Consider the following 25966-nt stretch of genomic DNA (forward strand, 5'->3'; position numbering starts at 1 on the left):
CAATCGTTGACCCGGTTAGGCATCCTCCTCTCTGTTCTGGTGACACTGTTTGGGCATCACATGCATGAAACCAAAACCAAGAGAATCGAAATTGCAAATGGTGAATTTGTTAATGCCTCATTCTTTACTTTTGGCCATCTCTCATGTCTTCATCTTGTTTTTTCATGTAATCTCACTGTTTATTTACCCTGGTACTTCTTCCACTTCTATAACTCTTTCTGTTGCTTTTTGACTTATATTCAAACTGTACCCACAGGGCCATGACCACATCGCATTTTACTCACAATGTCAATTTCCCTTGGAATGCGTTCAGAGTGTGTGACAGGTATTTCACCTTTTCTTCTTTATGAAATACCTATATGGACTTTTAGCCAAACAGTGGCCTCACCAAAACACTAATCTTATCATAATAAGATAGGAGAACTTCCAGTAAAGCCATTGAGAGTGAGCTTGTGCATTATAATTATACTCAGTGTGAATCAAAAGAGGTGGGGGCGTTCATTGTTTCAGTTTGTAGAGTTTACTTAGGCACATTGTTAGAAAGATGAAAAGCTTAAGGTATTCCACCCAGCAGATCGCTGAAGTCTCTGCCCTGTCATTAGCAACAAACGGCCAGAGAACTGGCCTCCTGCTGTTTTAAAATCCCACGACGCTCACTGGAAAACACGCACAAGAATACATCTCTACAGCACATTGACTCAAAACATTCCACATTTTATTATAGTCTTTCTTTTAACTAGCAAAAGCTCTGGATAGATTAATTTGCAATAAATATGGACGAATTTATTGTGGTTACGCTTTTGGAAATGTGGCCCAGAAGCAGGTCAATGATTTACAGTAAATCTACAACACAGGGGGAAATCAGCTTTGTGGTATCAAGGTCTGTGATGACCCAAGTCTAAGCAGATTTAGACTTTAGATAACAGATCTGTTCACAGATACAACTAAAAGTGAAACTGCTGGGGTAAACATAAATTAAATCAGTAATCTTGATTGCTTTATGTCCCACATAAACTAGTAATAGTTTTAAACCCAAATCTAAGCTTTGAGACCCACTGCCAGGGGTGAAAGTAGGCGGGTACGGTCGGGTACTGCGTACCCCTAAAAGATTTAGCTGGGGTACGCAGTACCTGTAAGAGAGGGGAGCGGCTGTTTGCTGTAAAAGAAAAATCAATGGGTTCACTGTGCAGCCGTGAGTGCATCCACTAATCAGCCGTGACTGATTAGTTTTTCAAGAACAATCTAAAACACGATTTAATCAGATAATAAATAGTTTTTTTTCCCCATTTCATATTGTTTCTGAACTGTTCTTGCTTTACTAGAGCGGGAAAGGTTTTGAGTCGATCTCGGCATTAGGTGACAAACTGAACGCCGCCAGGAGGCTGAGACCATCACGTCCTCCTCTGACTCATCAAAACGTTCGTAACTTTATTAAAGAACAACAGCAAAAAAAAAAATAAAATAAACCATCAACTAAACTTGTTCAAATTAATGATTCGACAACAATAATAGTCTCAGTAATTATTGTTTTTACAAATTGTTGCGCAATTCTGTGCGTTTCGGTTCCATTACCAAAATAACTAGCAGAGCAGGAGTTTAAAATTAACTAATCAACCACTGCTGTGTTCAGGAGAGCGCTTATTACTAACCGCAAAATAAATATAAAGCCTGAAAACCTAATGGCATAATGGACTGAATGTTACGTTTTTAACGTAGTCCCTGCTCGGCTCGAGGAGCTCGGCTCATGGCGGTTGCCATGGCAACGGGTGTGCTTAAGCGACAAAAAAAGACGGAGAGTAAAACTGCAAGTGGTTTTGAGCTGATCACCTGTTCGGGTTATTTTATCTTTGTTTACCTTTGTTGTGGCGCATCACAGCCGCTGTAGTTTCTGAACGTTCAAGAAACGTTCAACTTGGACTGCTTATCTCGTTCGTCTGTGACTATACGTCATTCACAAATCTGTTCCATTAAGTATTTAACAAACAAATGTCTTCTACCGCGATAATTATGTGAAATTAAATTAATTGTCTAGTATTAAAAAAAAATAGTTTGGTGCTCTCTGGCATCTTGCTTTGAGCTCAGAGTCTGAGAGGCTTTTCCTCTATCAAATTATTTTTTTTTCTATTTTTTGCCTCTTATTTAGTGGAAATATTGATGTTGATGATACTTAATGATAACCTTTTTCAACCTTTATAGCTCCACTGATGAGAATGAGGAACTAACATTCACAAATGACATTGAAATAAAATCCAGTCCAACGTCTGGTTTGAGGTGGTTCCTCTGGAACCTGTTGGAGGAAAAATATCCCAACTTCACAATATGTGCTTTTAACTTAACAGAGCTCTGTGGTTCCTCAGTATGAGAGTCAGGGTGAGGAGGCATCATGTTAGGAAGAGAAGTGGAAGCTGCAGGATTTTCAGAACAAAACCTGCCCCACCTCAGCAAGTCTTGCAGTGCATTTCAGAACGATAACACAGCTAAAGAATAGTAGAAATTAAGTATTTGGCCCTTTACCTCATGGTTTCATATTTGCTTTTTTTTTTTTTTTTTGATGATGTCTTTCAAGCATTTACCTACAGCCTGTACTGGAGAGGTTCTCAGCTATTCTTTGTTCTCAACAAAGATCTTCTGTATGGCCAAGAACATGAATTTGCTCCCTCAAGGTATCTCAAGAAATGTTTTCTAAACTGTTTTTATGCTTTTTATTTACTGTAACATTTTAACATTAGCTTCTGTTTGATAGAGAAGGTGATGTTGCCCTACAGCTGCTGCCAGTTCTCCTCCCTGCTCCGCCTTACACATTTGGGAGAAGAGTTTCAGACCCATCAACCTGGAAGTTCAGAAGAATTTATTGACATCCAGCCTGTAAGTCGAAATTCATCTCTGAATCATGCTCTAATTGTTTGCTGTTTAAATAATGGCATCACATTCAATAGTGAGGTTTTGTGTTAAACTAGAATCACTCTAAAATGAGTTTTCGAGAATGTAGAGCAATTCATAGCAAACTGTTCCAGCTAACCTTAAGCAGATCAGTTCAAGTGAGTTGGTATCTTGTACAAAGATGGCAGGAGGGAGACGATCAATAGAGAGAGTGTGATGTGGGAACTACTTCTGTCTGTCATGAGGAGGAAAAAGCTAAACAGGTATTCAAAGCACTAGATTACTGGTCTGTCTGCTTTTTGTCCTTCACCTGTGGTCAGATATATGAATCATAATATATAAAAACAACAAGATCCCAAACACAAAAGGCAAAGGGATTTCCTCCATATTGTGACTGAATTTATCCTGAGAAATAAGATCACACAGCTCAGAGACACTTTCAAGAGTTTGTGTTTGACATATTTATTCTTCAAGACATCAGGACATAGCTACTTAGCTTACACAATTTTGGTCTCCTGGTGACTCTTACAAGAATGTAAGAGGGGAAGTCATGGCTTAAAAATAGATTTCAAATACTTCATGAATCTAATAGGCTACTGACATAAGCAGCAAATCCACTTACTCTGACGCTCGTGATTATACAAAAGGTGTTTCAAGAATTGTATGTTATTGTTTGAAAATTGTTTTGACCTGTTTAGAACACTTCTGCTCATTCAGTTGTTGGCTCCTTAGCGATAAGTATGCTTTAACCGTGGGCCACCCAAGCTCCAGTGTGGTGGTGGTCAGTTGACTTTGAGTGACTGCACCTGGACAACAGTATTAAGTTTCAGTTGCTTCCCGAGGCCATAAAAATAAAAGTTCGCACGCGCCTGTGTATGTGCTCCTCCCATTCGTGCGCGCGAGCGCGCGCGGCCGTGAAAACTGAAAGTTGGTGAGCAGACGTTATCTAGCCGTTACCGATGCAGGCGAGCAGAGAGGAACAGGGAGACACAAAAAAGGGCAACAGACGACAGCGGAGAGACTTATGGATTAATTTTACCCCCCGCCATTTTTAGAAGACTTTTTGTAGATAAACAACGGCGGAAACCTGGTGAGTTAACCCGCATTGGTCGAGTTTTGCTCTTCTAAGCGTTGGGACTACTTCATAAAGAGTCTTAACGCCACTGACAGTAGTTTAGCTACCCTGTTTTTCACAGTTCAGCCTTTCAACGGAGCTACCGTAAGCAGAAGGTACTAAACCTATAAGCCAGATTAATGGTTATATATCAACACTGTTTTGCTATATTACTGCAACTTGGCAAAAGAAGAAACCTTGGAACACTGATTAGATGAAAATTTAAGTCACATTGTGAAAACATCTGACTTGGCTTCTAAAGTGTGGTGTAAAACGGGATCTAATTCTCTTTTGCCGCATTTCAAAGATTGAAAGATAAATTTAATCATCAAGCTCGACCTTTTTATTTATTTATTTATTTTTATAAATCCAAGAATTGAAGTTTCTATAATTTCATGAGTCATTTTGCGAGGTTTCTGTTTAGGAACACGTGTGTGTCATCTCTATAGTGACACTGTTGAGACAGAAATATAATCATGCTTGGCGAGCATCTTGAGTCCACTTTGCCTAGTATCTGTTTGTCATGAAATGAAGCCAGTTACCGTTAGAAGTTACTCGGTTATTGAGTAACAACCAACAGTGAAGACTGTGCATATAGAGCAACAAGCAAAAGGAATGCTGACAAAGACCATTTTTGTGGTTTTTCTGTAGGAAACCTTTGATAGATAGTTTGTAGATTTTGTGAATCTTTTTACGTTACTTGACATCATGAACTCTTTTACACTACTCCCAAATGTGTAATAGTGTATGCATCAGTTGCTTTTGTTAAAATTAGCTTAGTGGAAAACAAAACAATTTTTGTGAGCTCTTGGTCGTCACCCTTCTATGAAATATCATTTTATAGTACAAGTAATCATGTAATGTTTTTTTTATTCATTCAGTTTAGATACTTGGGTATAAACTTATTTCTCATAATACTTCATATTACCAAGTATCTTGGTAATATGAAATAACTTCCACATGGTTTGGGATTTCCAGGTTGCAGTTCTTTTTGTTGCATCATTTTATTTTTTACTAAGTCTTTATATAGTTTTGTACCACTATTTTGTTTTAGCAAAGAAATGCACAGTCGGTACTAGGATGTTGTGTATGAAAGGATTTGTTTGTTCATGTAAAATAGAAGCAGAAGGGGACAAAATTAGCGTTTAAAAAATGCTAAAGGGCAGAATATGTCCAGAGCAAGACATTTCTGTCTCCCAGATACTTTTTATCTTGTGAATCATTCTAGATTCTAAAATTGAACTTTCTTGACTTGTTTGTTAACCTGGAGCAGATCAAAGCTTAAAAAAAATATAGCCTTATTAAGGGATTGACTAACTATTTGTGGCCGGTTTGGAGAAAGTAGAAATCTGAGTATGTGAGATTAAATTTATTACTAGAAGTATTAGTTTCTGAAAGCACATGTTCTTTGTTTTGGTCAACTTTAAATGTTGGCCCTGAACTGGAACCTGTATACACTGATGGCACCTTGACAAAGGTCTTTTCAGAAATGCTCTTTCTAATACAGCTCACACTCAAGTACTTTATATTTTAGTTTAGAGAACTATTTTAGCTAGAAAAACAGTCTGACTTATGAAGCATTTTGTCAGCTGGAATAATATTTTATTATTCAACCTAATATCTTAGGTTGAATAATATTTGGCATAAGGCTAAATGCCAGCTTTTTTGCTGTACGGAGTTTGGATGACCTCTGTAGAAAATAAAATCCTTATCTAATCTTTAGTGGGTTTCCAGCTGAGGTGTAAAGTGTTTTAACTAAATGACACTGCTTACATAAGGCTGCCTTTTTCTATATCTTTATTTTTTAGATGTATAATTTCTCTTCTAATTTTAAGGTCATTATTTTCAGTCCTTCTTAAATGGGGAGTCTTGGTGATGCCCATGGGTGCTGCCAATTATATTGAAATCTCATTAGGTCTGTACTACATTTACTTTCTCATTAACACAGATATCCGTACTTCCCTGTTTTATACAAACTGCAGCATAATCTTTTTACTGCTAGTTAGTCAACTGCAATATATTTTCTTAAGCAATATGCATAGAAATGAATGATTATTTTAATCACAACTCTCTTCTATTTTTTTTATTTATTTATTTTTGCAACCATGACGTTTGATTCAGTTTTACAAAAGACACATTAGCACAAATAGCAAAGGTAGGTCAACTATTAATAATGCTGAGTGAGCTTTGCTCGACTTTGGTGCTTCAGATGCAAATTAACTGCAGGGTAGTTTAGAAATATCAATAGAAATGGTTCACATGTACTTTTAATTGTCCTGTAGAGCAGAGTATCAAATTGCCATCAAAATATCAGTCTGCAATATTGTCAACACAAAAGGACTTCTTGGATGTTATATTTGATGGCTTGTTTTAATTTAGTTTTTTTTTTTCTATACGCTGACAATTTATCTGTAGCTGCATTTCCATTACAGATGTATGCAAAACCTTGTCAATATTCCCCTAATGTCAACAATCACAAGGGAATAAGTTTGTTCATGTGACATCTTAAAAAAACATGCTGCACAATCATCATTGTCTTACCACTTCCTGTCTTTTTGTTGTGTCTACCAGAAGGGACATCTGGTGGTCACGTTACTCATGTGATGGACATAAAGTGTTTCCACAGCAGTTTTGTGAACTATGCTAATTTTGATACAGTCATGCTAGGGCAAAAAAATTTTATCAAAAGACTTCCGATTTTTTATTTATTTTTTTTTAAATTGGCATATTTCCTTTTAATCAAATCTATTTTCATAATTCAAATTTCTGCAATTTTATGGTCAACGGAAAAGCAGATGCTGATGCTAACTTATGATGCAAATTTCAGTCCCAATCACTGCAAATTCACTTTAACGCCATTAAGTTGCCAAGTCAAATTCATGCTTCATTTATACAACTTAACTTTTACTTGATTGTGACATAATGTGCTTTGAAAACTGGCATCATCACCCCATTAACGTGAAACCAAGGTAAATGTATTTTGGCATGCAGTAAAGATGTTGGTGTTTGATCAGGAAACAAATATCGTTTTGCTCATAGTTTAAAAAACGTGACTTGTTCATATGATGCACTGCATCATCCTGAATGAGCATGTGTCTTTGTGGCTAAAACATGCAGGATTTGACTGTTGTACTATGTTTGGGGAACTGAATGTATCATAACACACCCCTCTGTAGGGATGTTCCTTTAATTAAATGTTGACACCACCCAGAATGGTTGCAAAGACATTTTTTAAAGTTTACGTAACTCTGTCCTCTGTACTGGAGATAAAGTATGAGGAACTTCATGTAGATGTATGGTTTGCATATGTTGACAAAAGAGCAGTAAAATACAGTATATAGAATCTAACCAATAAATGGTTGTTGCATAATTGTAGCTATGTCTAGGCTCTTCCTCAGTCTGCTTCAGGCTTCCTGTTCTCAGTTCCTGAGGATGTGCATGGTCAGTTCAGCCAATAATAGCTCACAATGGCAATAATCTTGCAAGGCCCAACAGAGACATTGATTCTAAAGTAAATAGACAGCAAGCTACAGCAAAGAAACGTCAAATATTTACTGGAAGTGACAATCATGATGGTTGTTACAACAGTGTTTTACAACTCGATACACCTTTAGTGTAAAAAGCAGCTGTTACCATTCTGCTGTCCTGCTTGGCTGAAAGCATCGTTTGACTCCATGTTTTGGTTTCTGGTTTCACACAGAAGTTTGATTTGTTCTGTGCTTTTCATTCTTATTATCGTTCTAAAACAGTCGGGCTGCAAAATAGAAGCTGTCTTTTCCTTTTTTGGTAATGTGGTAGTAATATAATGTAATTTGCAATAACTACAGTGATGTTGAAGTGTTTGCCCCCTTACAGTTTTCTGTCTTTGCTTTTTTTGTCACTCTGAAATAGGGCTGTAATGATTCAAATCCTGTCTCTAACATGGACACTAAAGTTATAAATGTTTGGCCAAGGTGAGAGTTCATCAATTAAATTGACTGAAGATAATACATAAACTAAAAGCTGGAGTATAGACATTTTTTATGAGCGTATTTGTGAGCCTACCTCTTCATTATTAAATTGAACATAACTTCAGATTTTTGTAAAACATTTCTTCAGGTTAACTTAGAAAGTGAGCTATTATTGTTACAAGTAAATTTTCTAAGCTACAGAAAAGTTATTGTTAGGAATGCTCAAATGAAAATTGGACTGATGCTGATATCCGACAGTAACACTGCTGTTATGCTAGATTTACCAATATTTTATCTTATCAATATTTTTTTTCCGTTTACTCGATTAATCTATAGAATACTTGGCTACTAATATAGTTGTTTACAACAGCCCTACTCTGAAATGTTTTAGATAATCAAACATGATGAATATTGTAAAAAACATAACCGTAACCAGAGTAACTGCAAAAATCAGGTTTTTTAATATCATGAATAAAAATACAGAATTTATGGTCTATCAGAAAATCCTGCAGGAGAAAGTTCAACCATCAGTACATGTCGGTGTACACAGTCACACTTTCAATAGCAGGAGGAAAAATACTCTAAAGTACAGTAGTAAGGACATATCTGAATGACTAAAACAAAGTTTTGGAGTGGCTAAGCCAAAATCTGGACTTGGATATTGCACAAAGTATGACCATAGACGTGTCATTCAAACTCAGAAATCCTCCAACATGGCTTAGAGTGGGCAAAATGCCTTAAGACTTGAGTTATCACAAATTCTTGAGGTCAGTCATTGTTGTTAAGGATGACACCACACCATTAGGTTTCAGCTATTAAAAATTTCTTTCAGTAGAACTAGTTTGATCAGAAATATTCATTCAGTTTCCAATTTTGGAAAAATGAAGCTCACACCTCTGTTATGTGCTGCTGCTTTTCTTTTTCGGTTTGTTTTTATCTATTTAAACCTCGGTTAATTGATTTTGACTAATTTTGCTCGTGTTATCTCTGTTTTATTTGTAAAACAATGACTTGTGTTGACATGCCTGGTTTACCACTGTTTTAGGGTTAAATTGCGTTGAGGGCAAATAAGTGAGTCACAGCAAAGGGAGAGGCGACCTTCAGAGTGGGGAGTCAGTCACAAATATTTGTTGATAATGAGAAATTCCTTTCTATTTCAGGGTGATGTGCATTGAAGTGCCGTCATTGGTAACTGCATGTTTCTTTCATCACTATTTTGTGGTGTTGGATGCTCACCTAATTAGAACATCCTGTTACTTTGAAACAAATACAAAGAAGATGATTAAATGTAGAGGATGAAGTCAAATAGTTTCTAACCTAAACAGCTGTTCCTGTGTTTTGTGGCTTCCTGTCCAATAAAGACAAAGTGAATAAACATAGTAATTAATCCCACTTGTCTGATGAAAGCTAAAGCAGACATTTAGTTCTTTGTGAATACTGTTGTTTTACTGTAGATGTTTGTTAGCCAGACTCTATCACAGTTATCCCCTCTTCACTTGCAGCCTTCAGGCTATTTATGGAGCTCTTGACTTTGCACCATGTCACTATTATTCACTAAAACTAAAACTCTATCCTCTTCTGACCACTCCCGCTCCCAAGTAATGCTCAAAATACCTCTTAATTAGTCACAATCTCAATTAGGCATTTACATCATGCGTTTGTATAAGGGAAGGCAGGACTGGTAGTTTAAATAAATTAAAATTACTCTCAAGCAAATTCTCTCAGCTTTAGTTCTTTCTAATTTTGACTTGGATCATCTAATATTTTGATGTAAATAATGTAACAACTCAGTTTTGTTTTTGTTTTTTTATGCGACCAATTATAGTTTCTTTTTGCATTTAATTTTTAGACTTTCGGATATCCAAAGTTGTCAGCAGTGCTTCAGATTTAGAATTTTTCTCATATTTTGGTGACAATGTTGTTTTTTTTCCAACTCATGGCATTGGAGGATGTCAGTCTAAAGTTCAATGTGTAATTTTAGAAGTAGACCATTTGAAGTAAATCAATAAAATAAAAATGGATGCTCTTTAGATGAGTGATTTATAAAAAATAAATACAGAGTGAAAGAGAAAATCTGCTTGCTCAGGATACTGACACAATAAGCGAAGCTCTTTGTTTTCTACTTGGTTGTATGTAAATGAAGACACTTTGCTTACTTTTGCATGTTGTAACTTTAACGTCAGGTGTCTGTCCTTGGGCCATTTGCTTTTCTCTACGCAACTTTGCTGTACGCACAATGTTGAGAAGCATTTTATGATAATTGCTAGAAATGTTGGGAAGCATTTTATGATGTTAATTGCTAGAAAACAAAAATTACAAAAATAAATAGTGGCCATTATCAGAGAGCTGCTACTAGATATCCTCAAACAGGTATACTAGTCAGGGTTTCCCCCAGTGCATTATAAGCCTGGCGGCCTGCCATGCTTTACTAGCCCCGCCGCCAGGCTAAGCGTAGCTTGTTTACGTTTCTAGGAAAGGGGGGAAAAAAATCGGGGGGTTTTTGTTTGTTTGTTTGTTTGTTTGTTTGTCTTTAAAAGCCGGGCTACAAGCGTCTCTTTTGCTCTTAGCATTTCACTAGCAGAGTATATTTATTCCTAAATGATAGGTTTATAGTTTATGCATTTAAACCCGACAGCGCGGACCTATCACACAGCCGGCGCTTCCGCGCTTTGCCTCGCGCGCTGACGCTGCTTTTCCTCAGCGGGATCGCGTGCGCCTCCTTTCACTCAAACTGGACACAGGCTGACCTGTATGGATATTTACATCAACCTACCGTGAGAAATTATGATCCTTTGGAGAACTCTAGGTAAGAGTTTAAAACCTGCCGCATTAGCTCTGGTTGCGCAGCTCAATGTGAACCGCAGGAATAACTTGTAGTGATTTCAGAGACGCGTTGTGGAGCAGTGAGAATGATTTATCTTTGTGAACGAACAATTATATATAGGAGTGTTTGTGAATAACGTGCAGCGCTAAACTCATCATGCAGGTTCAGCCTGTTGAGGAGCTTTAATGCTCTCCTCAGAGTCACGCATCACGCAGATTTTATATAATTTTATTATTATTTTTCCGGTTACACGATGCATCAAACCATATCAAATGCGTCGTCTACTTAGAGTTAATGTACGCGGAGATCTGAGAAACTCGTCCCATAAACTCGACCAACCAGAATAGTCTCTGTGACACTTATTAAAAACTCAACAGACACGAAATGAAAGAGCTACTAAAGCTACATTAGCAGCACTGAATTAAATCTCCCATTTGTTGCGCATCTCTGCGTAGTGCAGCAGATTTAACTCATCATGCAGGGCCGGTCCAAGGCTATATGAGGCCTGGAGCGGAATCTGACTTAGGGGCCCCTTTAGTTCCTAAAAATATCAGTACCTCTAACAGCTTCTGTGTTAGATTTAGTGAAATATGGGAGAAGGGAGTAGTTTAATTGGTCAGTCTAAAAAGCAATAAGTTATAATCACAGGTTACTGAATTGGATTTGTAAATTCAAAGATTAAACTCACAGCATCAGATTGTTGCTATGGTAACAAAACAATTAACTATGAATATTGTTCTTTGAAGTTTTACAAAGTAAACTTGCCAGCTCCTTAAAATCTTGTATTTAAATGTTAAACAATTTTAAATAATTTAATTTATGTATGCCTAAACAATTGAATCAAATTTAACAGCATTGATAATCTCAATAAACAAGTGTTACATTTATGTATCTGTGGTCTGTTTTGAAATATTAGTGTTTATGGGGCCCCTGAAGCTCTTGGGGGCCTGAAGGAGCTGCTGACTTAATTTGGATTAAACAGAAGTGCATATTTGTTGTTTTTAGACTAGTTGTGGGTTTAAATAGCATTTCACTCAAGATCTTTTCCCCTAACATATAAATTACACAGTAATGCTTTTACATTTCCTGTCAACTTAACATCTTAATACAAAACACGGTGGACTGCCTCGACGCCCCGACCACCGGGCTTAGCAAGTTTTCTGGGGGAAACCCTGCTAGTTTTAAAAAAAGTTTAGACTTCTTTTTAATCGACATTGACGGTTTTGGGTGATTGGTGATCATTTTGGGTGATTGGTGATCGACTGATCCTTGCATGTGAAGCCAATTTTTATCCTCCGATCTCATTTACCTCAGCAAAGGTCTAAAAATCAACCAATTTGCTCTCCTGTGAGAGACATTTGACTGACAGGCCAGGTGATGTTTGCAGTTAACAATAGTCAACTTAGCGACTTTCATGCTATATTTAGCGACATTTCAGACAAAAAATTGGTATGGGCTAAAGTTAGTATCGGCAGGTCAAGCTTTTTAAAGATCAGTGATGGATGAGTGACCAAAAAACTGCATGGTTTTCAATGTTTAAAGTTAACTTACTTTCCATTTTTGCAGTCTTTTTCTTGTCAAATGAAAACAACTATTAGTTGCTTGTGTTGCACACTTCCACTTGATTTTGTTTATTTGCTAATAGCTTGAAAGAAATTTGCAAAAAAAAATTTGAATAGAGATCCAGCTACTAATCTCTGCTGTCAGGTACCTGGAGACAATGGCACACAACACATGGGAGAAACACAAAGTTAACTACAAACCGGAGCTTTGATGCCTATTCCCAGTTGGAGCTTGTTGTATATGGAGAAGATCTGCAGAGGCAGAGTTGAATATTAAACCAAAAAATGTTAACAATTTGAACCGTTTGCCCTCATGGTCAATAATTTCTCAAAAATTTCAGTGCAGTTGAAGTTGCATGACTGTTTAGTTCCTGTGGCTAGTTAGGCGTGCTTTATCTTCACTCTGCAAAAGCAGAACTTGTTCAGGCCTCAGAACTAGTGCTGCCTTATCTACAACCCTCATACAACGGTTGGTAGTATGAGCTTGTTTGCTTTAGTTTTTCTGTTTGTTTCCTTCACCTCGGTTTCTTAAAGATGCTTTTTTTGCTGTGATGCTGACAGGGACCCACGATAACCAAAAAACATGGCAAACTGAGATCTCAAATAACATTCTCTAGTGAGGGCAAACATATGTACCACCTGCTGTTGACATGAAATATTGCACACCAAGAACATGCAGCATTTTTCCCCTGAAAACTAGGGCACATGGTTGGCTGTTGCAAAATTAAGTTTTGCAACTTAACTTTACTTAAGCTACAAAAATTCAAAGGTGCATGAGGAGGAATCTGATTTCAGATTAATAGCGTTTGAGACCAGCCCACTCGTAGAGCAAGTAAAGCCCGGTCATGTAAACCTGAGCAATGAAATGTTTGAATCAAAGTCGGTCCTGCTGTTCATTTTTCCATTTCATACTTTTGACCTCAGACTAAAATTGAAAATATTTTTTTTTGTATCAGATTAAAAAAGAAATAATTTTTTTTTTTTTTTTTTTTTTTTTTTTTGTGGTTAACAATAGAAAATGGAGGAGAGAATGAATCACGGATTACCTACCTACTTAAAATACCTTTTTTTTTATCACAAATATGAGAACCTAGACTAAATTGAACTGTATGTAATTAAGTATGCAGCTATATTCATTATTAGATTAAATTTACCTTTTTCGTAAAGTGCACAGACTAAATTTAGTGTGAATAAGCGTTAAGTGAACTTCATTGTATTCATAGCTGCATCTCAGTGTTTGGGGTTTGTACTGTGGACATGCTTTAGAGAAAATGTCAGTTTGATCTAAAGATCCCAAATTGTTAGCAAAAATATACTGCAGATCTGCATGTATTAACATGTCTAAAGAAGTGAAACTCTGAAACAGCTCTACCCTTCAGTGAAAAAGTACGACTCTATGAACAATTGAAAATGAATGGGAACGTTTATTAGACCTGAGAAGTCTGCTCTCTGTTTTGAGAAGAGCACCTGAGACAGTTTCTATTAAATGCAGCAATCAATCTTTTCACTCCAATAACACGTTGTACAACATTACAAGTCGTGTCTGTTTCAGATTATGGATCTGCTGCGTAATGTAAGATTTTGATAGGTTTTCGTCTTCCTGCTGCCTGTATGTGCTGGCGAGCCATCGGGGTGTTTACCCACATATGGAGAGACATCTGCAGTATATTGATTTAATTTTGCATACAAGAAATCTGATTTTCAACAATTAAGATGGAAGATTAGAACAGCGTCTCCACCCAGAGAGAACATCCTGGGTAAAGCTGATTATGTTAAATGGAAATGATCAATGGCTATCTAATGCACCCTCCAGATTGGGATGGTCAAAAAATGGCCAATGCCTGCTAAGCCTGTCACAGTAAGCAATAAATCAATAAATAAATTAATCTATGACGAATCAAAACAAGTTCGATAATTTCCATTTGCACGATTGTTTTGTTTGTGTGTCTCTCTCTCTACCACCACGTCTTCAGACTGGTGGATTGATCCTAATTAGCCCCTTTCTCAAGGACAATTTTCTTTACAGACTTCATAATTAATTTATTTCTTGACCTGGTTGTTTTGTTTGTTTATTTTAGATATTTAAAAATGTCTTCCAGTTCCAGTGTTACATGTTCCTGAGAAATGATAGTTTATTGATCTTTGAGAGGGTGTACTTGCATTATTATACCATCATTGAAAAAAGTTTCAAAACATTATTTTTCATCGCAATAACTTCTGGGACAATTTATCGTCCAGCAAAATGTATTAGCCTAAGGCCCGCTTACAAATTCTATACTAACATACATTAAGGCTGAACTTAAAATGCAATCATTGACTTATAGTTTCATTAAAGAAGTACTTGATTATGTGACAAAAAAAAATTGTCACATGGGTCAAAAGTACTTCATTTGCCTTCATTTGAAAACATTTAGCCAAATATTAATACAGCAGTTAAAACCAGATTCGGTTCTGCCAAGGTGGTCTTTAAATTTTAAGTTGATTAGAAGTGGCACTAGTTACCATGTCAGTCGAAGGAAACGAGAAAGCTTGGAAAAGATTACCACCTTGTGTTGCGTATAACATTTTTGTAAGTAGAGTTTAATCTAAAAGTTGTAGATTTGTCCTAATTTATTTAATTCAATCTTGAATTGTGGTTTGGGGAGCCACACAAAATCAGGCCAGGGGCCACAAAAGGACCTCGGACTCCACTTTGAACACCGTCACTCTAAAGACCAACGCTGATAAACCATATCGTATTTTAATTCTGTCCGGAGACTTTGCTAAATCATATATGAATAGAATAAATGCAAAATAAGGTAGTTTTCAAAACTAATTTTATTTTGTTTGCGTTTTTGTTTTTAGGTTTAGTCCTCATCGTCCGGTCCTTCCCAACCTCCCTACCCGTTTTCCCCATTGGCTCTTGCTCCCAGAGGGTGGAGATAAGCATGGGGTAAGACAGCTGAGACTAAACGTCAAGACAACGCCTGCTGAAGAGGCACACTCACCTGCCCTGGTAAGATCACTCACTGTGTATGTTAATGCATCTCTTTGACAGAACAGGTGTCTTCTAAAGTTAATTTAAATCTGAACATTAATACCAGGAGGGAATTATTTACTGATAAAAGGGAAGCTCAGGTGTTTGCTCAGTGATGCTCAAAGACAAACAAGTCTTCAACCTGCCATTGTTCCCCGGTGCCCCGCACCCTGCACACACACAGGTGTGATGCCTGGTCTCTCTGAAGCTCCTGTCTGCATTCAAACTGATCGTAGCATGAAGTGATTTGTTGGTGACACGTCTATAAAACGACCACAAACAGGTGATTTTATTATCACCTGTTTTTGTTTAACCTGTGGCATAAAAGACAAACAATGAGGGGATTTTTTTTTGTTGTTGATTTTTACACCATCAATGGTTATCAATGGAAATAATTGTAAGAATTGATTATTTGACTTGTTTAGTTTCCTTTTAGAGCTTAAAATCCTGCTTAACAAGCAGCTGAAGCAGAAAACCTGTCCAGGAAGGTTGAACTGTAAATAATAAATTATTAGTCATGTAATTAGTCATGTAATTGACTAATATTTCTGCAGAATTTGTAATTGTTTAAAGAATTATAAATTCTTAGAAGAAGATTTGGTGATGCTGGTTTCAACAATGGTGTGACTATTTGACCTGAAGGAGTGGGAAGATTCTTGTTGGGAAGATTCCTCTAAAGCATGGTGCTTGGACCTAATATTAGCATTTTTTAAAATTCTTATTACTATTATTCATTTTTTTTTAAATTATGGTATTCTGCCAGATCCCATGGAGTTTTTTTTAATTATTATTATTTGTTGGGTGGGTGGGGGTGGGGGGGGGTTGGGACAAAAGACTGAACTGGAGAGCGTTATACAAATGTAGGCCATTTATGTAATTAAATATTGTCAGCTTTTCTTTTCAGTTTGCATCTATCTGATTTTTCTGTCACTCTAAATGAGTGTGACTGGTTGTTCTGGTCGATGACAGTCTTGATAATCATTTAATATGCTGATGATTCATTCATTCTACTGCTCTACAACGATGCTCCTCCAGAGTTGTAGAGCATGAAATACTTGGTTTGTATTAGTCATGGTGCCAGTTATGACTTTTTGATTAAACCATAAAATTGTTGTTGTGATTATTATAACTAAGGACAATCAGAAGATTAATTTTTCATCTTTTATCCATCAGAGCATTTGATGTGAAATACTTAACAATACTGTTTTAGGAAACATAGGAACAACAATTTTGTTCGTTTTATGATTATTTCTTTGACTACAGAGATGATTACATGTGGTGTTTTTTCTATGCACTTTTAAATAATGGGGACCAATTAGGGATGCAACTAGCAATTATTTTAGCAATTGATTATTTTGACATTTAATTGGATACAAAAAACTGGCATATTCTCCAGATTTTTCATTTAACCCAGGGGTCCCCAAACTACGGCCTGCGGGCCGGATCCGGCCCGCCACGTCGTTTGGTCCGGCCCCCTGAACAATGCCGGATCCGGCCCGCCTCCTCATACCAGAGAGCATTCAGTGTTTTTTTTTTTTCATGTATTGTATTTTCCGGTTTATATGTGGATTTTTCTTCAACCACCAGGGGGGTTCTTGAGATGTGAAACTAACTTTCCCTCAATGGAATATATACCAGTCAGTCCCAGTCACCGTTTCACTCACGGTTTTTTCCATTTGCATTCTGGGTAAAAATCTATCTAAAAGCGCGAATTTTTCGTCGTCCCCCCCCCACCCCCCCCCCGCTCGAAAGTTTCAAAGACAGAACAGCCTCCCCCCCCCCCCCCGTCGATAAGAATTTTCTAAGGTTTCTTTCTCCAAAAACCTAAGACCGGCCCCGACCACAGAAAGGAACAGCTATGTGGCCCTCGCAGGAAAAAGTTTGGGGACCCCTGATTTAACCACTTAAGCCTCATTTACACAATATTAGAAATATATCAAAATATGCAAATAAACAATTAAATTCCCTTTTTAAATTAGAATAAGAAACATTTTTGCCTATTTTTTTTACTGTGCACTTGACCATTTTTCTGAAATAAACTCAAATAAAAATGGACAAGGAGAGCAGTACACCTGTACTGTGTTCATTGCAGAGTTTCCTAATAAATAAATATTTTAAACTCCAAGAGTAATGAAGTGTGAAATTTAAAAGTATATTTGCACTTTGAGAAAAAGCTCATATTTTTCACTTTTTTTTTTTTTTGTTTTGTTTTGTTTTTAATGTGTTTTTAATTTCTAGCTTAGCTATGCTAAGCTAGAAACTATCTCTTGTTGGTAATCCAACAGCCTTGCTTTTATTAACAAGCCAACCTCCTCTCCCACTCATTTCCCTGAAGTCCTTGTGTCTGTGTGGGATGCACTCGACAGGAAAGCGCAATTATCCAGGAGGAAAAGACAGAAAAATGAGTCACCAGAAGAGAGCTTGTTTGTGCTTGTCTCTGTCGGTAATCTGATACCGATTAAACCCTTTTGTACATATTTTTCCTGTCTTATTATATTTGAGTGAAAATCAAGGGGAGAAGTGCCATGCAGAAAGATGGGCTGGATGAGGCACGAAGAGGAGAATGGAGAGAAAGCAGTGCACAGTTGTTGCTAGGAATCTGAGAGTGCAACATAATACACAGGCAGGAAGTATTCAGGCAGTGGGTCAGAAGATGGTGAACCCACTGGTACATTTTAATTGGTCCAACACTCTCCATTTAGTCTTTTTTAAATATTATTATTATTAAACTAGAGAGCAGTATGTGTATTTAAGATTACTGTATATTAAATGTAGCCCAGTTTTAGTTTAACTAATTTGAAAGATTAGGTTGCTATTTGTAGACTTCCTTCAGTTTCACTATTCTGAAGGTTTTCCAATAATGCCTTTTCTTCCAACAATATTGAAATATTTGCAGTTTTTCTTTCAGTCTGAAATGTGTTGAAGTTCCCATGGTCATGTTCATAACGACATTTTAAAAAATTCTGTAGTAGGGCTAAAATTAGTATTTCAATTATCAATTCATCATGACTAATCTCATTAATCAACTAACTTAGTAATTGATTAATCGTCAACAAATTGAGTAATTAATTAATTAATTGGAGCATACAGACTCAAAAATGTAATTTGCTGAAAGAACAAAGAAATGGTAATGAAGCCAAAACTATACAAAACACATTTTGTGTTTAAGATGTTTGTAAGTATTTTCATCTGGTTCAAATTTACTAAAATAAAAAAAAATCCTATATTATTGTATTTTGGACAATAAAATTGTTTTCCTATTTAAAATTGAACTTTTAATTTGATTGTATTTCTAATATTCAATAAAAAAAATTAAAAATATTTTTTAATTGGTTAAATGAAAAAAATTTAATCAGAATAATTTATTACTAAATTGTTCGGCACAGCCCTAGTTTGTAGTCCAAAAATCTGAAATGGTTAAATGACAGGTTTTTTTTTTGTGTATTTTTTATTATTATTTGTGTATAGCTTACATGCTTTCTTTCTGTCTTAGTTTGCATGACGGAGTCTGAATTCTAACCATTTTGGCCATTTTAAATATTTTGCTTCCATAAAGAGTTAATATTGCTCTCTGTGGAAATGCAGCAAGCACAAGATAAAACAAAACCTGCAGGAACTTTATTGCTGGATCGTCGCGATTCTCCCTTAATGACTTGAGCTGTGATTATTTTTAAGATAAATTACAAGAAAACTGACTGGTTTTTGCTTTACGCTGGACTGTTCCCTCCAGTCTTTGCATGTACGCCTGACCAGTTGTTCTCAAAAACGACTTTCTCTCTGGAAGGTGAGATGTGTGTAAACATCTTTGCAAGCCAAATGATCGGGGGGATAAGGAAGCATTAGGGGCTAAATGAACAGATAGTGTTAACTCACTTTTGGTTTAGTAAAACAGGTTTACACCACCCCACTAAAGTCTATTTGAGAAAGAAGCTAATGCTAGCGTAGCTCTAGAGAGCTTTCCGTTCGCCTTGATTGCCAAGCAGAAGAGCCACGATGTTGTTAAAATAAGCTACAGCTGAAACCAGAAGTTTACATCCAAAGAAAAAAAGTTTTTTTTTTTAATCTCACTGTCCAACCTATATCAAGAAAAGTTTGTTCTGATTTAACTTAAGTTAAATGACCAAAATAATTTTTGTTTGCCAATTGCCACAATAATGAGAGAATGTGAAATTTATATATTAATGTCAAAATCTAAAGCCTTAGCACTGTGTGACTTGGGTCAGATGTTTTGAGTTTCCTTCCACAAGCTTCTCTCAATAGTTTTCTGGAATTCTGTTTTCTTGTTTTTCATTATTGTGGCATTTTACAAATTGATATTATTTTAGTCATTCTGATCACAAACAATAGCAGTTTGGTAAAATCTAAGGATGTCTTTATTTGGAATATGTGACCTTCTGGTTTTAGCTGTAAATGAGCATTTCCTGTAAAGAAGTTTAGTAGTGAGTGTAAAAGCAACAAAAAGTCCCTGGTTAAATTTTTTTCTTCCAAACAAATCTGATGTAGTCTTTCATGACTTTCTGCATTACACAATCAACAAATGAGTGTTTCTGTGAAACTAATGTGCAATAAGGTGATTCTGAAGCATGGCAGCACTTTTACTCAGTTATATTCCACCAAACTGTGATAACATGGCCTTGGGACTGGATATTTCTGTCACAACAGCTGTTCTGACACTCTATTGTGATGCGTTAACACCAAACGCACCATGTGCATCAAAAATGCATCTGATGCTTCAAGGTCGACGCATGTTCACTTTTGGTGCATTTACACCAAAGACGTTTTGAGCATTGGGCACGTCTGGCTTATATTCAAAGTCTATGTGGAGCGTCGGACAAGTTGGATGCCCTCCAAATGGTTCAAATTGCCCTGCGCTAGACGCTTGAAAGGTGTCGCAACAGCCCTCAATGCGCCTCCACATAGACTTTGAATGTAAACCAGATGCACCTGACCCTCAACGCGTTTGGTGTGAACGCACCATTAGGCTGGGCTGGTCTCTATCTCATAGGTTCAGTAAGGGATAGGCAGGGTACACCCTTGATTCATCGCCAGTCCCTCACAGGTGCCAACAGAGACGAAGACCCAGCCGGCAAGCATTGTGATAATGTGCAGCTGTCTTTCTGCTTTCAGTTTATAGCGAACATGGAACCAGATGTGTCTTAATACCCCAAAAATAATTAACTGAATAAAAAAAGATATTTCCGTTTTAAAAAGGTCTTATGGAAAAAGTTGCCTGAATGCAATATTTCCGGTAAACAATGATGTTGTTTTGAGACCTTTTTCAAGTATCATGCAAGTTCACTCACTTAAAAATCTTTAAACTTTTATTATTTTGTTTTTTTAAGATTTATTGTACATTAGAGTACAAGGTACAGTGTATGTGTAAAAGAAACAGAAAATGTTGTGTTTTAATGAATGATTATTAACTGTGTGTGTGAGAGAGTGTATAAGCAATAATGGTGATACGAATGACATCAGCATGTGGAGCAATTAAACAAGTAATAATAATGACCAAAATAACAATAAATAAATTATCTGAGAGGTGGCTAAATGTACAATGGATCAATTAATAGTAAATAAATTATTTTTACCAGGTGGCTTTTGTTATATTTCATACTGGAACTGCATGGGATGGGAAGGAAAGAATAATGCAGGAAAAGGGAAAAAGAAGAGAGGAAAAAAGGGCAGGGCAAAAACAGCGATAATAATGCAAAAATCATGTTATTTATAGTATAAGTGAGGGATGAATTAATTTCACAAATGTTTTGTGTACAGAAGATCTACTTGTCATTTTGAAGAAATCTGTAAACTTAATTTTTTTAAAGAACAAAGAACAGGAAGATATTTTGAATAACCAAAGCAGAACTACTGCGACAGGCTAACGACTGCAGCCAGTCTACCATTTTTTTTTTCTTTTTTATTTATTTATTTTTTTGTAAATATGGTGTAACAATTGACTTTGTAGCTTCTAAACTGCTAAATATTAATTTTTTAAATTTTCAGGCACATATTGGCTTGTTTCCTGGAAGAGAACATATTTAGTTATGCTTCATATGACTTTAAATTCTGGAGAAGCAGTTTCGGAAGACGTGGTTTTCAAACCCCCAAGCTACCAGTCTTGTATTTAACCCTCCTAAAGTCTTTTGTCATGGTAGGATAGGGGAGGCTGGGGCGAGCGTAAGTCTGTCAGTTCCCAAAACCACATAAAAAAAAACCTTGTAAAACAGTAGAAATCTTGTGGGGTCCATCTAATTTCTTAAGACCCCAGGAGGGTTGTTGGGGTTGGAAGAGAAAATGTGTAGTTTGTACATTTTGCTTTCCCATCATGTGCCTTTTTATACATTGAAGTTGCTTACATTTTCTTCCTGAAACTAAACTGTTCTTTGATGTAAGTTTTCCCCAACTGATCACAGTTCTGTTCCTGTTTCTGTAGGTGGTGTCTTGTGGAAGACTGCCATGGCATTGCTGCGTTGGAACCTAAAGCTTATGGTGACACTGACGATGGTCAACCTCTTTATCTTCATCCTCATCTCGCGTAACAGCAGCACAGACAAAGATGGCCGTCGGAAGCCCACTGTTCCCACCGATCCATTCTGGACCAAGCTGGCCCCCAGAACCCCCTACTGGAACCGCCAGCAGCAGATCATGGACCTTCAGCACAATCCCATCATCACCTTGAACTCCAGCATTGCAGACTTGCCCGACTGGCTCAACGACACCAGTTTACCTTCCGATCCCTGCCAGCCCAACCTTGGGGTCAGAACTCAGGTTAAAGACTACAATTCTTTACCGAACCGCTTCAAGGACTTTCTGCTATTCATGCGCTGCCGGTCCTACCCCGTCCTCATGGACCAGCCGGACATCTGTAATGACCCCCCTTTCCTGCTCCTCGCCGTCAAGTCCCTGGCGCCGCACTTTGTCAGACGCCAGGCCATCCGCCAATCCTGGGGCTCGGCAGGCATCGTCGCCAACATGACGGTGGTCACCGTCTTCCTTCTGGGGAACGCCACAGCTGTTGACCACCACCCAGATCTGTCCGAGATGCTGCAATACGAGAGCCGACGACACAAAGACATAGTGCAGTGGGACTTTAGAGACTCCTTCTTTAACCTGACGGTCAAAGAGCTCCTCTTCTTGGAGTGGATCCAGACCCGTTGCCCTGGTGCCCGCTACATCTTCAAGGGTGACGATGATGTCTTTGTCAACACCTACCGTATCCTGGGCTTTCTCAAGGGCCTATCAGGACCCAAAGCCAGGGACCTGTTTGTGGGTGACGTGATCACCAACGCGGGGCCCCACCGGGACAAAAAGGTCAAGTACTTCATCCCAGAGAGCATGTACACCGGAACGTACCCGCCATACGCAGGAGGAGGGGGCTACCTTTACTCCGGAGACCTCGCCGCCCGCCTGCATAACGTCTCGCAACACGTGGTACTCTACCCCATCGACGACGTCTACACCGGGATGTGCCTCCGGAAGCTGGGGCTTGCGCCGGAAAAGCACAAAGGATTCCGGACCTTTAACATAGAGGAGAAGTACCGGTCGAACCCGTGCGCATACAAGAGCCTGATGCTGGTTCATCCCAGGACACCCCAGGAGATGATCCAGATCTGGTCCTGGCTCAATCGACCTGACATCACCTGCCAGTGATCAGACCGACGGGACCCAGTTGGCTCGGTTTGGCCCCGAAAAGTGACATGTTTTTTATCTTGAACAGGGTCATGACTTAAAAGTTGGCAGCTTTAATAAGACTATATAAAGCTGTGGGAGAGTAAGAAATTATTTCCTCGAGCTAATTCAGCAGGCTTAGCTTCTTTCAAAGTGAATGTCTTCAAAAATGGATATTTATGTCTGCTATTTATGAAAGCTTTATACTGCTTAAACACTGTCAACTCCACAATGGAGATTCTCAATGCTGTATTAATATAGAGAAAACCATGATAACATCATCCCTCTTGCTCTGATGGAAAGTTATAAGAAGTATTGGTGAAAAAAAGCACCAAACAACCGGGTTCACTGGCAAGAAAAGGCGATCCCAGGTAACACTTTGTAGTTTTTTTGTTTGTTTGTTTTTATTTCCTTGAGGCTTATAAACTGTGCTGCTATTCCTCCCTGAAGTATTTACATGCAACACTCCAAGCAGAGCTTCAGCATGACTTTTATTAGTATGTCTTTTTAAATGAGTCGCTTATCTGATCAGAAAGAGTGGTGTTGCAGAAATCCATAGCTGTTTCACATTGTCTGTAATAGAGATACTTTGCTTTGCTTTCACGTGTTTTTTTTTGTGGATATTGTGTTACAGCAGACTGGGTCTCTGGATAAAATGGTGGCCTGGTTCTGTTTCGCTCAGCAGGACGGAAGGTGAGCTGGAGAAATCCAAGGGTTAAAAAAAAAACCTGGATGTGAATTTTATTGAAGATTAGGTTTTTTTTTTATCATGAGTCGATAATCAGTGCTAAATCTTCCCACCAGAATGTCTGAGAAAACATCAAACGTTACGTTTCCATCCCATCACGAAGCTGATGCTGAAATGTTTACCAGTTGATTTTTTTTTATTTTTATGTTTTCTAAAATGATCCAGATTCATTTTAGGAGGAAACTATTATCAGCTTTATAGTTAGTGCTTTTTCCTGTTTAACGTGTCACTTTTCTTTTTAAGGAAAGCTGCATTTTGTCTTGATTATGTTCATTACAGCGATTATGAAAAGTAGAAGAAATGCACTCTGCACAAAATGTAAATGCATTTACAAGTGCTTTTCTCTGTTAGGATTCTGATAGAAAATGTCTGAAATGTCATTTTTAGTCTGAAGCTGATCCTATCTGGTCAAACCTCACATTATTTTCCGTTAAAGAAGCTCCCCCTGCTGGTCAGGGGGATAAACTCAGGCTTGTCAATGTTTTGTATGCAAACTGATGTCTCTAGGTTAGAAATGGTTTTATTTTTACTATCAGATTAGATATTCACTCTGTTGCTTCTTAGAATCCCCACCCATCCGTTGTCTGTGATTTGATTGTTTTTGTCTCTGTCTACTTTAAAATATTAAAACAACACTAAAATGAGCTAAAGAATCAACAGCCACTCAATTCATACTTTAAAAATAGTTTAAATACAAGTAAAAACACATTTTTATTTGTTGTTTTTTTAATCAGTAATTGGTTAAATTATCTCAGAACCGTTGGTGGCTACTTGACATGTTTACTTGGTGTCCTATTCATACATTTTAGCAAATTTCTTTGACTGTGTTCTGGGTTTTTTTTCACACTCTAGTTGGATTACATCTTGCTTTTTACCTTTTGTTGTGTAAAGCTTACTGTTGCCCTTCCTCAGATTCACCTCAGATAATCCACTTCAATGTTTCCAAACTAAGGCGTTTTCACATCATGCTTGCTTTTCTAAAACCCAACAGTTTTATACTTGTCACACAGTCGAAACAGCACATAAGTCCAAAATGATCACCAAACCAGATGTACTTGCACTGTATGTGTGAGGATGTTCTTCAGTTGCGTTAATTAAGCTTGTTTTAAGCAAATTATTTAATTTTCAATAAAGGTATTTTTTTTGTATGGTGATCTGTTATTTAAAATAAATAAATTGTTAATGTAAAACCTATGAAAGCTTCCTAACTAGTAAATCTTCTTCTGCTTTATAGCAAAACTTTAATAACACTTCAATAATTCAGCTCTTTGCCAAGTGCTTCCAAACTGTCCACTTGCTCTGTACCAGATTATTCGGCAGTCTGATTTCTACAAAATGACCCAAAAAAATTTACAGGGAGAAAAAATATAGACGACTACGGCTCCAGAGAACACTTATTTTCCAGCAAGACAATAACCCAGGTGAAACTACACAGAAATTGTTTCAGGACAACGTGGGTGTTCTGGAGTGGCTCAGTCAAAGCCCTCAATCCCATAGATAATTTTTAGCAGGACTTCAGCAGAATGGGACAAAATTATAGTCTCCAGATATGACTGAGACATATCCATTCTGGACAACTATATGCTGTTGTAGCTAAAAGTGAATCTAAATACTGACCTGAAGGAATTGATACTTGTATAATGACTTATTTTGTGGTACATGTCATTTTGTCATTAAAATGCATCTTAGTAAAAAAAATAAAAATAAAAACTGTAAAAATAACTTAATTTTGTTGATCAGGATGGATTTGTAAAGAGCACCATTCCTTGGATGCTCTTTGATGAATAGAGCATCAAAGGAATGGGTAAATTTTATAGGCACAGTTAGATGGCGCAAAGCTCCAACACTGCTTCACCAACACAGCAAATCTTTAGCTTATAAAAATCTTTTTTTAAAATTAATTTTGTAGATTTTTATGGTTTCTGGGTTTATTGCATTGTTTATGAGAACACGAACAAAATTGTAGCAAAATTGCTACAATTTTCTTCCAATTGTAGCAATAGCCTTTTTTTTTTTTTTCTTTTTTTTTTACAAAAACAATTGGTGTGATAGCAACTCTCTGCCAGCAGAGGGCAGCATTGTTCAAAGAATTGTTGAGAAATTACTGGAGATTTTTGTCGACACCCATTCTTCCTTACAGAGTCTGTGTCTTCAAGTGTAGTTTGTCGTTAGAAATTCAAATAAAGATCATAATCACAGTCTTCAAA

At 37.2% G+C, this 25966-nt stretch overlaps 1 protein-coding gene across 1 annotated transcript; it reads left to right on the forward strand.

Annotated features, from left to right (window-relative positions):
* The first annotated feature begins 3767 nt into the window (after nt 1-3767).
* Nucleotides 3768-25469, forward strand: b3gnt2b (UDP-GlcNAc:betaGal beta-1,3-N-acetylglucosaminyltransferase 2b). Its single transcript, XM_014980240.2, has 3 exons — nt 3768-3970; nt 15175-15325; nt 21777-25469. The coding sequence occupies exon 3, from the start codon at nt 21800-21802 to the stop codon at nt 22991-22993; it is 1194 nt and encodes a 397-aa protein (XP_014835726.2). The 5' UTR covers nt 3768-3970; nt 15175-15325; nt 21777-21799; the 3' UTR covers nt 22994-25469.
* The last annotated feature ends 497 nt before the right edge of the window (nt 25470-25966 follow it).

The sequence above is a fragment of the Poecilia mexicana genome, unplaced genomic scaffold (assembly GCF_051168715.1).
Source record: "Poecilia mexicana isolate PSO_F unplaced genomic scaffold, ASM5116871v1 scaffold_15, whole genome shotgun sequence".
Classification (NCBI taxonomy): Eukaryota; Metazoa; Chordata; class Actinopteri; order Cyprinodontiformes; family Poeciliidae; genus Poecilia; species Poecilia mexicana.

Coding starts and splice junctions, on each gene's coding strand:
- b3gnt2b (XM_014980240.2), top strand. CDS start 21,800: ATGGCATTGCTGCGTTGGAACCTAAAGCTTATGGTGACACTGACGATG.